Genomic DNA, 17,418 nt, shown 5'->3' with positions numbered 1-17,418 from the left:
TGAGAATTTGATATACGTTACATTTCAATTCAGTGCAGAATTGACGATGTAATTCAATACAAAATGTATAATGTAAATTTCGCATCAGTACATGTTATTAATAATTTGAATTAGGTATTGAAATTACACCGTGAACCCAGATTGAGTTTTACACGGGAGTGACTGAAAGGTTAATGCATGAGGGCAATTTTTGGCGTCAATTCTGAGGGTAATTTTTGGGGTAAATTCTGAGGGTAGGTTTTTAGGGTTGATTCTGAGGGTAATTTTTGGGGTAACTTCTGAAAGTAATTCTTTGGCATTAATTCCGATGGTATTTTTGGGAGGTAAATTTTGGTTGTTGTTTTTTGGGGGTAATATCAGAGGATGATTTTTGAGGTGATTTTCGGAGGTAATTTCTGAGGGTAATTTTTGGGGTAACTTCTGAAGGTAATTCTTTGGTATTAATTCTGATGGTATTTTTGGGAGGCAAATTTTGGGTGTATTTTTAGGGGGTAATATCAGAGGATTATTTTTTAGGTGATTTTCGGAGATAATTTCTGAGGGTAATTTTAGTGGGTAATTTCTGAGGGTAATTGCGGCATGAGGTATATAGCTTATGCCGGAAGGGCGGCACAGACATTGCAGACGAGATCACCGCGGCCTCAGCTGCTCAACTATTCCCGCCTGCCGTCTGCTATCACGCTGTGGTGCTCGTCCGTGTCCAATTATTTCACTGCTAATACATACACATTGTATAATACTGACGTTTTGTATACAAACAATACACACACATTGTATAATACCAACGTTTTGTATATAAACAATCACATTGCATTTGCTAGAGTATCATACAAAATTAATCATTACACAACGGGTTGCTATATTTGTTGTTTATTAGCTTTAAACGATAATTACCTCTGCAAAACAACAAAATTCTGAACACCTTCTCGGTAAAATTTCGTAAACAACGATACAGGTTTCATATTTTTCCTGAACTACCTACTAGGAATGAAGTTCTAAATAACCATTTTATTCCTAAATAAATTGTATTCAATTTCTGCATGTACAACATTACTGATGGAACGTCCAACTAGCCCGCACATTAATGATGCCTTCCAGCTATCACAATATTTACATGTAAATTGACAAAATACAAATAAATAAAATTTTATACAGTAGTAGGGGCAAAAAGATTTTTTAAATCTACATGATTAAAATTTAAAAGAAGCAGCAAATCGCTAACAATTTAGCACAACTATTTATATTACCACTTCTCTTATTTTTGATCAACTATAAGTATTAACTTTAGAGCGGAAATAAATTATTATATTTATTAAATTACTATCATCACCATTTAAGTAATCATCAAATCCCCATCATCATAATTGTATTGATCATCAAGCGGATAACCAAGTTGCGAGGTCACCGGAAGCGCGCGGATGCAGCGCTGCGCGGTCAGCTGTACTAAAGTTCACCAAACGCGCGGTCAGCACAAAGACCCGGATGCTCTCGGAAGCACCTGCTGGTATGTTTTGGCTGCCTCTAAATTTAAATATTTCAATACGTGGAAATGAGCTTTGATTGAAAAAAAGTACGAATAAAAATACTGAAGTCAAGTGAAAGGATTCGGATTGATAAACAAATAATGTAATATAAGGAAAATAGTCGGATTGAAATTAGACAAAAGTTAAGTTGTTAAGTGAAATTAGACAGCTTAACAAATAAATGAAATGAACTTAAGCAGAACGAGTCAACACGGTACGTATATGAGGGGCAGCGGAAGCTCATCGTCAGCTGAAGCTCGCATAACTCGTGCAAATATCAGACAATCAAAATATATATTTATAACCACATATTTATTCACATTCAGACGTGGGGAGCGTTCAAAAAACGTTTTTCCTAGTCCATTACAATTGTTGTAATAAAACAGACATTTTTAAGTGCACACATCATGCACAGATGCAACCATTTTGGGCCGCCTTGAACTTAATAGGCTTCGTGCACTTTTTCATATTTCGAATGGACTTGAATAAAACGCTTAAAATATTCACAAAATTTGAGTAAATTTTCATTGAATGAATTCCATATACAGTTATCTTTGAGTAAAATTGAATTCAACGGGAAACGCTCCTTAAACAGACTGAACTTCGATCAGACTGAATTGAATGAATAACTTCAATATCATCTGATTTCGAGTAGACTTGAAATGAATTCATTCATTTTGCCTACGAGTATTTACATTACAGTGCGGTCGAATTGCGGCAACGACGACTTAAAGTTGGAAACTATTCTTCAATTCATATTCAAAGTCAGAACAGTGCAAACGTATACACAGTTTAATTATATAAATAAGTAAAATGGAATACTAGCTGGTATGTGAGAACACGATAGAAATTAAAGGCTTTATTTTGGTCACCTCATCACGTTTGTGTGAATGCTATGAACTTGGCAAATTCGTAAGACATTCACCATTGACACAAAATATGAAGTAATTAAATGCGATAAAAATGATGGAATGGTATGAAAAAAAATTCGTAAATTAATTAAGAACCTTTAATTGAGAAATGCAGAAGTATCCCATTAAGCTTCAGGAATTCGAAGGTCTTTAATGAGTTACACCGAACAGAGATACCCTTACACTATACTTCTTACCATAATAAGACATGCATGACGGTTGTTTATTGTAAAACGTTTCCCACGTAGCCGTTGTACTCTAAATTCTTAAGCGAAACCCAATCTTCAGATTTAAATTTAAGAAGAGAGTCTTGGGGTCAAGACTTCAATATTTCATGTTTATTTAGCGCCTCTGTTTGTAATTTCTGGGAACTTTGATCTAAGCGAAGAACTCGTACATCTTCACACCTAAAAAGTTGTACCCCACAGTTGGGAAATGGCTTCAAATAAGCGGAAAAAAATCCTAACCTTCCTGACAGAGTTAGAATTTAAATTTAGAATTCATATTAAAACGAGAATTCGCAAAAATATAAAAGCTATTAAGATTACGGATTGAATGTTATATTTTTTTGTGCATAAAAGCCAGGAGTCAAATCAGTGCAAGTGGACCTCCCAAGAGCTCATTATAGAAGCAGAGATCTGAGATGACACAGCCAGGTATAGCATGGAGAATGCAGGTAATGTTGCTATCGCAAAGCTAACGATAACTTCGGGAGCTTACAACACACAACGAATCAGTAGTGAACATTTTGAACAACCTATCACTGACTAAAATCGACACGAATATTATTTTCGGCGGAGACGCGATTGCCTGAGTTTATATCAAGCGACATTATTGTGCGCACGATATATGGATCTCAAATAAATATTCAATGGAGGTGCATTCAGTCCAGAAATATTCGAATTAATGAGTGCATGTAACTCTGGTCATTACTGATGCAAAGAGCACAACCACGATCGTTGCTATTTCTGTATAGTGAATACAGTGGGCGACTGAGCTGAGAACTAACACTGGATGTTTAAAAGGTTAGCATAGTACAGCATTCCCAGATGTTAGTTTGCATAATGTTAATTATTCAAGCAAAGCTTATTATCATCTACATTGCAACTGAAGAAGCACGACACAATATTCAGGAACGTATGAAAATCTAATAGAAGTCAATGTATGAAGTCAATAAAATATTACATGAAAATTAACCCGCATTATATTTCTACAGATAAATATTTCTGGCTAACTTGACTATCTTAGTTCTATGACAAAATTAGCTAACAAATTAATCATTCTATATTAATCTCAATTCCCCTTAAATTTAACTGAATTATCAAAAAACGGGCGAAGTTAACAACACTACGAGGGAATATCAGCCATAAAAAGTAGACGTCATAGCGCTTGCAGCGCGGTGACGTCATAGCGAGATATCGCTGCGCTGGTCGCCGTGTGGATGACGCGATATGAATTAGAGTAAACCCGACCTGGGCGGTCCAGCGCCGCTACACGAGCTGCCGTCGCACATAACCGCGCTCGAGTGATGGAAATGCGCAACAGAGACACACCTTTGCAGGCAAATGATGTTGAAATAACGTTGATTACGAGCATATTTCCTTAAAACAATGTTTTATCAACGTTATTTCAACGTTTGTTACTGGTGAGATAATTTCGTTATCTATTTTGCGTTGCTCTAACATGCGAATGAAATATGCACGAGACTAATGCAATCGAATCGAGACTAAATCGAATGCAATAACTACGGCGAGTGTCGCAGCTGGTGTTTTATATGAGGATGAAGTGCAGCTTATGAAATATTGACAAAGCACAGCGCACGACAAAGTTATGAGCAATGCATGATTGGTTTATGCAGGATGCAACATTAGAACGTTATGCATTGTGTGATAAAATTCTGCACAGTATCAGTTATTTTATGCACTACATGGCAATGTTATACAGTGGCGGAAATGGCTATACGACCACCCAGTTTTTTCGGAATATTTTTTCTTGCTCAAAAAATACTGGATTCCAAGTATACGAATTGAACTAAGTTTGAAAGCGGAAAAAATAATTAAATTAAATTAAATTAAAGCGGGAAAATAATAAGAAAAAAATAATTTTTTCAAGAAATGATGAAAATTAGAAAATCCTAGGTGAAAATGGTTATATGACCAAAATAGCTTTTTCCGTTTTTTGATCCCATACACTCGTTGTATTAGGCAATCTTACCTCCTTTCGCCTTAATTACCTCAATACATCTTCTCCCCATGAGATTTATAAAACAATCCAGGGTCTTTTGAGGAATTTTATACCAGCAACGAAGGATAGCCGTGCTCAGGTCACTCACAGATTGGAACTGGCGCTCATTTAGGTAAACATCCCTCGCCATGTGCTCCACAGGTTTTCAATGGGATTGAGGTCTGAACTAAGCGCCGGCCACGGCAACATGGTAATATTATGCTCTAGGAACCACATGTTTGCTGACTTTGCAGTGTGAATCGAAGCATTGTCTTGATGTTTCTCATCGGCAAAAGGGAGAAGATGGTTTCTCATCGGCAAAAGGGAGAAGATGGTTTCTCATCGGCAAAAGGGAGAAGATGGTTTCTCATCGGCAAAAGGGAGAAGATGATGAAACAGCGTGTGCTTGTATGCCTTTGAATTTTGTCTCCAACGTAAAATAGCTTGAGTTAATTTTTCCTTTCGGCTGAACGCCCCCCAAACCATGAATGAACCAACACCAGATTGCCGTTTGGAAAAGAATTCAGGCTCACTGTCTCGGTGGTGCCAATAGCAATGCCATCCATCTGGACCATCAAAACTGAACAGAAGATAATCCGTAATCATAATTTTAGTAGATTGATAACATGCTTTTGTTCGAGCAGAGGGGCATTTTTTCCGCTTCATGTACTTGAATTTTCTCGAGTCATGCAATATCTGACGGATGCGTCGTGCAGTCACATCAACTCTATTGGCCAATTTTATAGAAGTAGAGGTAGCGCCAGCTTTAGAAGCCTCTGAAAACAATCGCCTAAGATCCCTGTCGGTTAATTTTGGGGTTGGTCTAGGGTGCATTTTTGATCCGTAGCTGTCCGAGTTAGCGAAAAATTATTGTACAATGGTTTTTGAGCGTTTTATTTCTTTTGCAATGTCCCGTTGACTTCTACCGCATTTCGTAAAGGCCAAAATCTGCGGCTTCTCGGCCTCTGTGAGTCTTGTCCCTTTTGGCATCAGTTTTACTTCGAAAAATATAAAAGAGGACACTGAACTACACCAGAAGTACCCTAAATGGCAAAAATCAGGATATTCTTCATGTTGCTGTACTTTTTAACGTGAAAATATCACAGAAAGATACTAAAATGATGAAAATCCCATCATGGTCTTATAACCATTTCCACCTGGGTTTTTCTAAATTTCATAATTTCTTCTCATATATTTTGAAAAGTTTATTTTTTCGTATAGCGTTGGAACCGTTTTTAAACGTAGTTTAGTCTCGTATAATTGGAATCCAGTATTTTTTTTCGTGCAAGAAAAAATATTCAGAAAAAACCAGATGGTCGTATAGCCATTTCAGCCACTGAATACTGCGTGGCAATCTTATGTACTGCACGACAATGTTCTGCATAACATGAACTTATGAACTGCATGACGTGAAAAATAATAAAAATAATCAAATGGAGTAATGAGCTGTAATAAGTACAAGTACAGTCGCGTCTTTGAGGAAGCGCTTAAATTGTACATAAATACAGCAGCAGTAATTAAATTGTCAGCGTTGGATTTGCCGTTCACGTCTGCAAAACATCGTGTTATCGATATTACAGGAAGAAAGATGGTGTTTTATTAGACCATTTGTTGCATAAGAACATGAAGAACATATCTTCATCACAATGACCGCGAAGTCACAGTTCCTTACAATAAATAGTTATTAGTTGTGCAATCAATCTACTGAATAAGAAGACACTATTTATTGATGGTAATTACTATAATGATGTGCAGGCCAAACTACCTTCAGACTAAACCCAAAATAACATACTTTTTTCGGTCAAATTGTGGTTTCCATAGACATGACGAATCATGCCTTCGCTAAAATATTCAGCAAGGTCAAGTGCTTTAGATGCAGCGAGATAAGACTACGAGCGTACGATCTAGTGCATAGGAAGACATAGTAGGTGCAAATTGAGGCAATTAAAGGAGCAATACGGTCGATCAGGGCCAATCAGGGCCAATCAAAGCAACTGCACGGTCGTGTTTGGCAGACACAAGGCCTGGCGAGGAAGCAATTTCAGCCGCCATTGTGCGTCAGCCTCAACCGCCCGCACCGCTGTCGTTCTCTGACCCTTGCTTCATGACCATCAAACCTACTCGTGTCTTCTGGCGAGATGAAATATAATTTTCAATAATTAATAAGAAACAAATTCAAATTTCGCGTATCAGTTTTAAGAAGAAACAAATTCAAATTTCGCGCATCAGTTTTAAACTAAAATTAAAGGTTTTGAATAGAAAATTTTTTATTTTAATTTGGCCAATGTTTCCATCACCGGTATAATTTATCAGAAATGTCTAATAAGTAGAAATGCTTGTGTTGAACAGCGACTCTTTAGTAACATGCAATTCTTGTAAATCAGGCGAATAAATAGAAAGGCTTAATAATTAAAATAAAGAAAACCATTAGTATGGGATGTCGTATTCATGTCCCTTCTTTGTCTTTAATAAAAATAAGACATGACTAAAGCTGAAAACGAGACGTCATTTACGAGTAAGGAGACTCATAAGATGTCATAAGCATCACGCAATAATTCCTAATTTAATCAACTGCACCAGAATAATGTTAGTTTTCAAATCCGATTTTCAGGAGCTTTCGTAAAGTAATGCATTTCAAGTTGAATGTTTTGAAAGTATACTGCTGCTGAAAGTATACTGCTGAAAGTATACTGCTGAAAGTACTGCTGAAAGTATACTGCTTTGAAAGAAATCCCTTCTTTCAACACTCAGCCCACGAAACCGTTAACTCGCAACCTCATTGACGTTTATTAATATCCCATTAAAATGACTTCTTTAACATCTATCATCAATCATCTTTACTTCCAAGGATTAAGGAATTTAAATATTTATTGAACATAGTCGTCTTCATTCTGTACGGAATAAAAGAGCCTTGCGCTAATCTTTTTACAGAACTTTGCCTCTTTATTATAATTATTTATCATAAACTTTCTCTATTCAAAAGGTCGATAAATCACAAACGATGACACACACACCTGTGGTGTCAATCAGGTCGTTATCGAATCATGCGCTCCGGGCAACATGACACTTCGCAGCGGCTCTACAGGTCATAAAACTCACATATCGAGTTTCTTATCCCCATATATCAATGATAAATCAACTTCTTCATTGTACCTGGTCAGCAGGAGCTGCAAGAGGTCGTGATGAATGATGGCAGCTTTATGAGCCTGCCACGCAAATGATACGATGTCTTCTATAACACGAGATACTTTACGACTAGTGCTGTCTTAACTACTTATTCTAACGTATTCACTGACATCTCAATTACAATTGTTATAATTGGACTTAAGGTCTCTCAACTATAATGAAAGTTCAACTGTTTCTAAATGATTCGAAAAAATTATGTAAGTTATACCAGAAGAACAGGCGTCTTAATAAAGATATAGAACTTATACCAACGGCTACATACACTTACAAAACGTCTTTAGGTATCGCTTACAAGAAGGAAACTATACCAGACTACCGATGGAATAACGATGCAAACTATACCATTCGATGCAACGTCTGGTATAATGATGCAAACTATACCAGACTACCGATGTCTGAATAACGATGGAAACTATACCATTCGATGCAACGTCTGGTATAATGATGCAAACTATACCAGACTACCGATGTCTGAATAACGATGGAAACTATACCTTTCTACCGATGACTGTATTGAGATTTACCACATCTCACGTGTCTACACGTCAACATTATACGTCCACATACAATATTTATCATGCCGATTGATGCGGATCACAATAACTGCGGTGGTCGCTTGCATGTCTCCGTCAAACTAATACCAAGGGACTCGGATAATTCAGATTCGCTCGTCAATCTCCAATGATAACAAACTGTGTGAGTCTTTAGTAGCTCAATTTTATTTACCATCAAAAATAAGGTTCAACTTCAAAAAATAAGAGCTATCAAAGAAAAGCAAAGCTGCACAATAAATTGAACATTAGTGCCTGGGCGTTGATGCGCATAAAAGTTCATTAAATATCGTAAATTTTTTGCCAGCCGCTGCATGGGAAAAAACCCTTAGGGTTTGCAGCCGTGGATTTCAATAAAAGATTCAATCATTAATATGGTACAAAAATCGTAAGTCCCACGGCACTTAAGGAGGTTATGAGCCTCTGTCTTTGTTTCCTGAATCGTAAAACTGAGATTCACGGCTGATTAATAGATTTATCAATCAGATGAAGCTTTTATTGAATACGTCATGGAACCCCGAGGCCATCAAGTGAATCCGGTGATCAACCTTTACGATTTAAATGACATTTCAAGGCGAACTTCCTTCTCATGACAAGGCAGATAAGAGACTTTACGGTCCAATTAGAATGGTCGAAAGTGTTTGACAAGTCGCCATCCCTAGAGTGAAGAGTGTTTGATTACCCACATCGGGCGTGGGTAAAGTGTAGAAACACGGACCATGACAGCACTCGGCGACTCCTTCACATCTACTCTCTAAAGACACTCTCTGCAAGGGCCTGTGAGATGGACTTGAATGACGACTGTAAGCCTTGCGTTGGACTTGTATGTGGACCTGTGAGCCTCGCGTTGGACTTGTATGGGGACATGTACGTTTCTTTCTTGTAAGGGCAAAACATCAAGACAGATTCATTTGTTAGGGAAACACACGAAAAAGTATCGAAAGCGAGCGAGAATCAGCGCACTACAGCTAGTTAGCGTCTTTTGAAGATCATGATTGTAACTTTCGATCGATATTACCGTTGGAAATAAGTAATTAAACGTTTGTTTTATAGCTTGTTACACATCACAATACGATTTTAATTTAACTTGGAGTTTTATCTTGTCTTAACGAAGATTTAAGCTACGCTAACAATAGTTAAGATAATTGCATGTGTCTCGCAGAATATACATACGAGACGAGGAATATTTTTTTGTTAATGAATAGCGACATCCAAGAGTTTGTGGCCTTCTGAACTAAATCTTTACTGCATTTGCACACATCAGTGCATAGATAAATTGATGGCAGCTCGTAGGATTCGACGATTCAGATAAGTAGAGTTAAGCAAGATAGCGAGCGCGATAAAGATTGATGTTACTGGATCAGTTATCACGAAGAAGCAGGCACATTTCTGCGTATAGTTGCCAGCGCTATTATTTGAGTTAACCAAACTGCAAGAGTTGTCAAGTTTCATGACATTGTTGGGCAAAGGTCGAGGCAAGCCTATAAAAATCTAATTCTTAAGAATAACTATTGCAACTATATCACATTTTCTAGCTGTTGTTAAAAGGAAATTTGAATTCACAACGCTCTGTCTTGTATGCATTCAAGGATGTCCTTGTGGTGTAAAAGGTTGACTGTAACAAGATGGATATTGGGAAAATTTGAATAATATATGAAAAAACTACGGGAACTGGATAGATATTGAGTGACCAACCAAGCTTATGACATTATGATTTTTTATTTGAAGTCATCACACTTGGACTGTAACGACTTAATATTATTTCGAAATGGATAGGATTATATCGTGCTTGTTGAGAAGGCTTCTCTTCACATTCACCTCAAAATTTTTAGCAAATTTCAATGAAATATATTACCCCATTTCTTCTTCGGAAGGTCGATGCTTTAAACTCACTTGTGAACTTGACGAGTAGCAACACAAAACACGGATTAGGATCAAAGCTGCAGCAATAACGTTAAATTTCAGATATTTCTTTGATATTTCTTAAAAATCAGGGATAAATATTGTATGTTTTCCTTCTTCGTCGAAAAATTATTTACGTTATGAGTGATCTGACAATGATTACTAATTTGTTTTCCCCGAACTCGGCATCGTAAAACTACACAGTAAATCAGCTCCATAATTACACCACCTGACACAGGCTGCACTGATCGAGGACATTTGCATAAGTGGATCAAATCAAATTTATTAATTAAGTCACTTTACTACGTAGGAAGTTAGATATACTAATATTCACAACCATTTGTCGTTCTATCAAATTTGTATTATTTAGATTTGTTAACTGATTACCTCATGTATGTTTGCAATTATTACAAGTTAACTTCTCATTAGGGATGGGCATATTGGACAAACCCGCTCTTTCCATGCATAGCTTTTTAATAGTTTAACTGAACGAATGAAGCGCACAATTTCCACACATGATATTTGGACGAGAGGTAAAATAGTCTAGTGACAGGAGGAGTCAATAGATGATATTCTCAAGCGTTGATATCACCAGTTTTCCCCAACATTTGTAAATAGTAAAATGGTAATTCTTCAATGCCTCAAAAAGTGCAGCTTGTCTTTAAAGAAATCTCTTAATGTTGAATTTGAAAAGTCGACTCACACTTGAAACGTTGAAATATTCAGTACGTCAAGGGTTACAGGGAAGTGAGACAAGAAGTGACTGAGTAGAAGAAAGTCAAGAAAGCGCGTGATTAGCGCTGACAAGTTGCGGTGCTCCACTTACGACTGCTAATGAGGAGCATCCGCTCAACTCATGCATAGATATGTTCGATCGCACGTCTCAATATTTATTCAAGTTTTACGCATCGCAATTATTCCCATAAGACATTACGGGAATAATACACGTAAGTTGTCCTAGAAATTGTTTCTTAAAATACAAAAACAAAAGTTTCTACGTTTACATGAGCTCGACGCGAGTTAATCAACGTAAGCGACAGTGACGGCAAGAACGGTGCGAGTGACATATGGAAAGCGGGACATCCACGCGCAAAAGTAGCGACATCGCGGAAAAAAGGTGACCTCACCAGCAGGCCAGTGCAATTCGTCGCGACTGCGATAGCTGTGTGCCGTCAAAGCTGTGCGAAACTTTACTTTAAGTGGAGTTGTCAGGGTGGTAAATTCGGCAAGTACTCCAATTGCATTGTCACAAAATAACCAAAAATCACAGTAACAAACCAGCATTTGCTTTCGCCACCTGCAACTCAGTAATCTCTCACTCAACGGCGCTGAAACACTGACCTCTGCATGATGAAAACTTAGTTTAATAGCCAGGACGCTTCAGGTCAAGAAGGCATAATTGCTATGCGCATGGCACAACCTAATAGATACTATACGCATATCATTGTCCATACTGAAATCGCACTTCAATTGATGGGAGAAGGTCAGAATAATCTTATCATTAGCTATGAAAAGATCACTGTTAATTTGTCGTATTCCATTAGAAATGAAACCCATGTGAAGACAACAAAAGCTCGGAAACTCAAGGAAAACAGATATTTGTTGATGAGCTTCTTTGGGTTTTATGTCGTCTCTCGTTGTTTTCATGATTGTCGTCTCTCGTTGTTTTCATGATGCCGAAGCCATTGTCATTGGTGAATAATGGCATGAAGTATCTGGGTCATATAACGCCCTATATTGATTGCGGGTTAGCATTCCATAACGCATGCGTAATTATCGTCTAAGACCAGAGGCCAGAGTATACGTTGCCATGTACGGCAGGAAGCTTTGACCAGCCATCACAGAAATAAGGTTAATTAAAGATTTATTCTGGCTCAGCAGCATTGGCCTTTGTATTAATGTCATAGAGGCACTATATTCTTCCTAATTCATGCAGATATATAACGGTCGAAACAAAACTAATGAAAAATACGGCACTTAGGAAGGTCTACGCGTGCCTCAGAAAATGAACCATGGAACCTTGTTGCAAGTTGAAGCCTCGTCATTAAATTACATAGAACACAACGCGACGACATCGTAAATTTTGTTCAACGGAATTGTGCGTCATTCATGGAATTTTTCAATCTTGAAATTGTTGAGGAATAAAAATGATTTAGGTTGGTTTTATCCAATTTACGCATCCAGACAACTTGCGAAATATGGTTATATAATATCTTGGAATCTCAGTTAGCCCGTCAAATTATTTGTTCGTTTTTTTTTGGAAGTTCGAGAATCTAAAATATGATAAGATTGATACAATTGCGGTATTTCGTTTTACCATGTACATTTATTAAGTATTATTGGAATATAATGCGCTGCCAATTTCATTTGGCCATTAATGTATTAAAATCCTTGAGGATTCGACGGACATAAAATCTTTAATACCATTCAAAATTTAAGACGTAACTGTGAAGTAAATTGTCGTTAGGCACAGCACAATGAGGAAGATGGTAGGTGTTAATGTTAATGAAATTGAAAATTTGCATATTTGTGCCCAATGGAAGCCTTGACGGCCGGAGTGCGTTCAATCAGTTCAATCATGTGATCAGATATGTAGAAACAGGAGGCACGTTTTGTATTAAATTAAACATAAAACCGCTACGTTACTACTGCGACTAATCAAGTTATTTTTCGAAGTTTTTTTAAATTTTGTTATTTTCAGAAATTTAATTCGTTTGAAGCCTCAAATATTGCAACGCTCTCATGTTGTTAGCCTCCAGCAATGTCAGTTAAAGCTTTTAAACGTGTCTCTCTTTTCTGATGAACAAATGATTTTAATTTTGAGGCAGCTGAGGGATTAAATTTATCCCGAGACACGTCGTGTTAGCCTGCCACTTATTAATAATTATTTATCAGACGGCGTAATTAGCAGGCCAAATTATCGGTCATTATATGACACAAAGGAGGCACACAAGCTATACGCCATATATAATCAATCTTACTAAACAACGTTTTAACTTTAAGTCCGGCTTGAATTAGAAAAACAACTTAAAATATTACAGCAATTCAAATTTAAAGTCAACAACTTCGAATAAAATGAGTCAAATGCTTCGAAAATTGCAGGTTGATTCCCAAATATGATGCACTTAGTATACACACTTGTATAATATGACGTACTTGCTAAACACAACTTAAAATTAAAATTTAGAAAAAAGCATCTACATACGAACCAAATCAAATCCAGCCGCTCAGCTTCAAGTTCAGTAGAAGGAAATTCTCTTCTAATTTCATGCCTGGCCAACATTGAAACCTTAAAGACTAGACGAGGATAAATTTACTCACCATTAGATTATTGCAGCACTCAAGTCTGAATTTCACTTCATGCTCGACCACCAGACCAACAAAAGGTAAAGCAAGAGGCTGCGTTCAGAGCTTTAGCAGCTGATGCTCTTCTCAGTCTATTTGCTGCACTGCTGCTCACCACACAAGCGGGTTCAATACATCAATTTTCTCTTATGAAACTCGATGAGTTGTGGTTTTTTCTTCATTCCCAAACACACAGTCACTTTGTTCCTACTGAGAACACAAACTCAAAGGGTAACCGCACTCTTATACGTGATGGTTTTCAAAGGACTCGTGCTTTCGAAGCATCATTCTGGTCTTGGGCTACGATGGATAATAGGACTTCTGCATTCGGGAGATAAAAACTCAAATTCAAGAGGCCCATAAATATTTTAAGTAAATAAAATCTGAAAAGGAAGAATAAATAATGAGATGCGCAGAATGATTGATAATTATATTATTTTCTAAAAATCTCTCTCGTTATTGAAGAGCGATCATGAGTCAAGAGTATGCAAGATCTGACCAATTAATAATCATTTGCGAATAGAGCCTTCAAACACATTTTGTGTCATATATCCTATGATCCTAGTAAAGAATTAACTTAAAGATACCTTTGTTATTAAGGAAAAATAACTAAAAATTGCCAACTGCAATTAAGAGCGAGCCTCGTCTGTTGAACCACTGATGACAAATCCTTTTATAACATAATACTACGAAACACACGCCCATATGAAACTGTATATCTTTAATGCTAAGGATTTTTTCTTACAACAAAATTCTACTAAGATGAAATAATCTCAAAGGAATGCCATCAACATGATTGAAGTTTGAAGACGGTCTGTGCAAATGATGACCTCCCAGACGGCATCGCGGGAAATGCTATCTTCAGGACCTGCAATGCATACCAAGTGGTTATCCACCATGGATGCGCCCCCTCAGCTTCAGCTAAAATATGATAGGAAAAAATCACGGGATTTTCGTTAACAGGCCAATAATCCGGAACAATATTAGTACCTAGTCGGTTAAGACACTTATTATTTATACACATAATACAGAATTACATAATCGTGTAATCGTATTATAGTCAAAAGATCTATACATAAAATAAGCAATATTTCGATCTCCACCGAAAATCTGTAAGAAGTCTGGAACGAACGTGATGATTTCGGGGCTAATTTTCAACGCCGGTGCTCGGGTTCCAGAAGCTGGGCGTTGTAAAGCATTCATTAATTAAATTTCTGAAGTTAAAGAGCATACCACGACGGAGAGAACATGTTGACGGTGCCACGACCAAGACTTGCCTCTCAAATAAATCGCCGCTGCTTCAGCGAAGCGAAGCCTAAGGAATAATATACGTTTAAAAATTACTTTTTAAAGACAACACTTCTAAATAATCCAGTATCTCCAATGTTACAGATGTACAATGCATTTCTCATTTTATTTTCGAATATTAAAAAAATTAAATTTTCAATTTTTTCAATATATAGAAAATTTTGTAAAATGATTTATTCTGTTAATTGATTCATGCATTGCCTCCAACTTCACACAAGTGTACAAATTTTCAGATCAATTAGGCAGGTAAAAGTGTGTCAAATATCAATTATAAGATTTGTAGCTGACAAAATTATTTTTTCAATTTTTTTAACATTGAAAAAATAAAAAATATTTTTTTAATCATTTATTTTGTCATTTGATTCATGCATTGTCTCCAACTTTACGCAAGTGTGCAAGATTTCTATTATAAGATTTGTAGCAGACAGACAGACGGACAAGAAGTGAAGTTATGAGAAGTGTTATAATAATAATAATATACGTTTGAAAATTACTTTTTAAAGACAACACTCCTAAAGAATCCAGTGTTTCCAATGTTACAGATGTACAATGAATTCCAAATTTCATTTTTGAATATTAAAATAAGTCATTTTTAAATTTTTTTTATATATAAAATTTTTTCAAATTATTTATTATGTCAATTGATTCATGCATTGCCTCCAAATTCACAAAAGTGTGCAAAATTTCATATCAATTGGACAGGTAAAAGTGTGTCAAATATCAATTATGAGATTTGTAGCTGACAAAATTATTTTTTCAGTTTTTCTAATATTGGGGAAAAAAACTTTTATTTGTAAAATTATTTATTTTGTCATTTGATTCATGCATTGTTTCCAACTTTACGCAAGTGTGCAAAATTTCAGATCCATAGGATAAGTAATAGTGTGTTAAATTTCGATTACAAGATTTGTAGCAGACAGACAAACAAACAAGAAGTGAAGTTAAAGAAAAGTGTTGTAAAAATAGGACGGGAATGCAACAGCGAACATAAGGCAGGAAAGATTTTGGCGATTTTAATAATATAGAAAAACAAAAGAACTACAAAGTGTTCGGAAAATTGATACTGTACGGAACGAAAGGCTTGACAGTTCATGGAAAGATTAAATGCGAAGAAGAAGCGCGTGAAAGGCTTTCAAACAGAACCTTTTCACATGAGGCACCGACGTAACGGATTTCGCTCATAGTGACAAGGCATTTTTATCAAAATTTGAATTTTACCCTTTGCAACTGTGTGGAAAACAAGTCTAACTGAACTTTTAATGTATTAATTATTGCTGACACTATATAAAAATGCAAGACTTTTTTGTCATAACACAAATATTACAATTTACCTACTCTTAAAAGCCAAACAATAAAAAACAATAATATTTGATATAACAAAAAAAAAAAAAATCTCATAGAATAAACAAATAATAAAAATTTGAAAAAAAAATCAGGATAAAAATTGTCTTTAAAAAATAACTAAATTTCTGTAAAAATAGTTTACCCTTTATATAGTTTTGTCGCAAATGATCAAGTACATTATTCTGCATTACGCCTACGAATATAATTTTATTTCGCTGCTTCGTAATCAAATAAGCAAAAAATAACGCAATATTCAAAGGGATCTCAAGCAGGCATGAAGCAGCATTCCTGCACGCACCAGCATTACTCCTCAATGGCTTCAGTAATCTGAAGGCCGGTCCGCGCATCACGCAAGCACGGTCCGCCTGACATTATAGGCGGTAAACGATGGCCAACCATTAACCATTCTGTGGCCAGCGATAATCAACACTTGATTTTCATCAGGGGCTACACGAGCCCCGACACAATGGCGTGCTTGATTACTGTGAAATATGAATTTCCAGTCCCGATTAACAGGGTATTTTTAAAAGCTTTGGAAGCTATAACTGGGATGGATTCAACCATTATATATTGTTAAAAAATAATAACATTTCAAAGACGATACACAACTTAAATAAAAAGTTGCATTGCTTGATGTGCTACATTGGTATCGTTTATGAGGGATATTGTTTGCTACGAACAGGAAATACTTTCCCCTAGAAGCGAAGGCAGGGAGAGATATCCTCATGAATCACACATGAAAGAAATAAAGAGAAAAATTCACAAGAGGAATTGTTGCAAGTCAATCACGAAATTTTTGAGTGCTTAAATTAAGACATGTGCTTCAACATTTAAATCAGTGCAAGTTTGTGGATAGTCCAGTTGCACACATGCTCCGCCTGAAGAGACGAACCGAAATTCATTAAAAATATATTCAATTACGATTAATTAGAAGTAGACATAATACGCAATCTAGCTTGCATATGCATTATCATACAAACCTGAAACAATAAATGGATATATTCATCCACATTGTGCGCGTACACGCCTGCAAGGGCTTACGCAACGGACGCTTCTTATGCAAATGAGCGCCACTATTTCGTATGCATGATACTCAGCATCTTAACGATGCTATAACGTTCGGAT

At 36.4% G+C, this 17,418-nt stretch overlaps 1 protein-coding gene across 1 annotated transcript in view; it reads right to left on the bottom strand.

Annotated features, from left to right (window-relative positions):
• LOC108667885 overlaps positions 1–14,025 on the bottom strand; it is an 88,403-nt gene extending 74,378 nt beyond the window's left edge. The window contains exon 1 of the mRNA XM_047883878.1: positions 13,618–14,025. Coding sequence (XP_047739834.1) covers positions 13,618–13,620 — 3 coding nt within the window. The 5' untranslated portion in view covers positions 13,621–14,025. The remainder of the gene's footprint in view (positions 1–13,617) is intronic.
• Between the last annotated feature and the right edge of the window lie 3,393 nt (positions 14,026–17,418).

Source organism: Hyalella azteca, unplaced genomic scaffold (assembly GCF_000764305.2).
Source record: "Hyalella azteca isolate HAZT.00-mixed unplaced genomic scaffold, Hazt_2.0.2 contig13914, whole genome shotgun sequence".
Taxonomy (NCBI): Eukaryota; Metazoa; Arthropoda; class Malacostraca; order Amphipoda; family Hyalellidae; genus Hyalella; species Hyalella azteca.
This window is presented reverse-complemented; position numbering and strand designations above follow the sequence as displayed.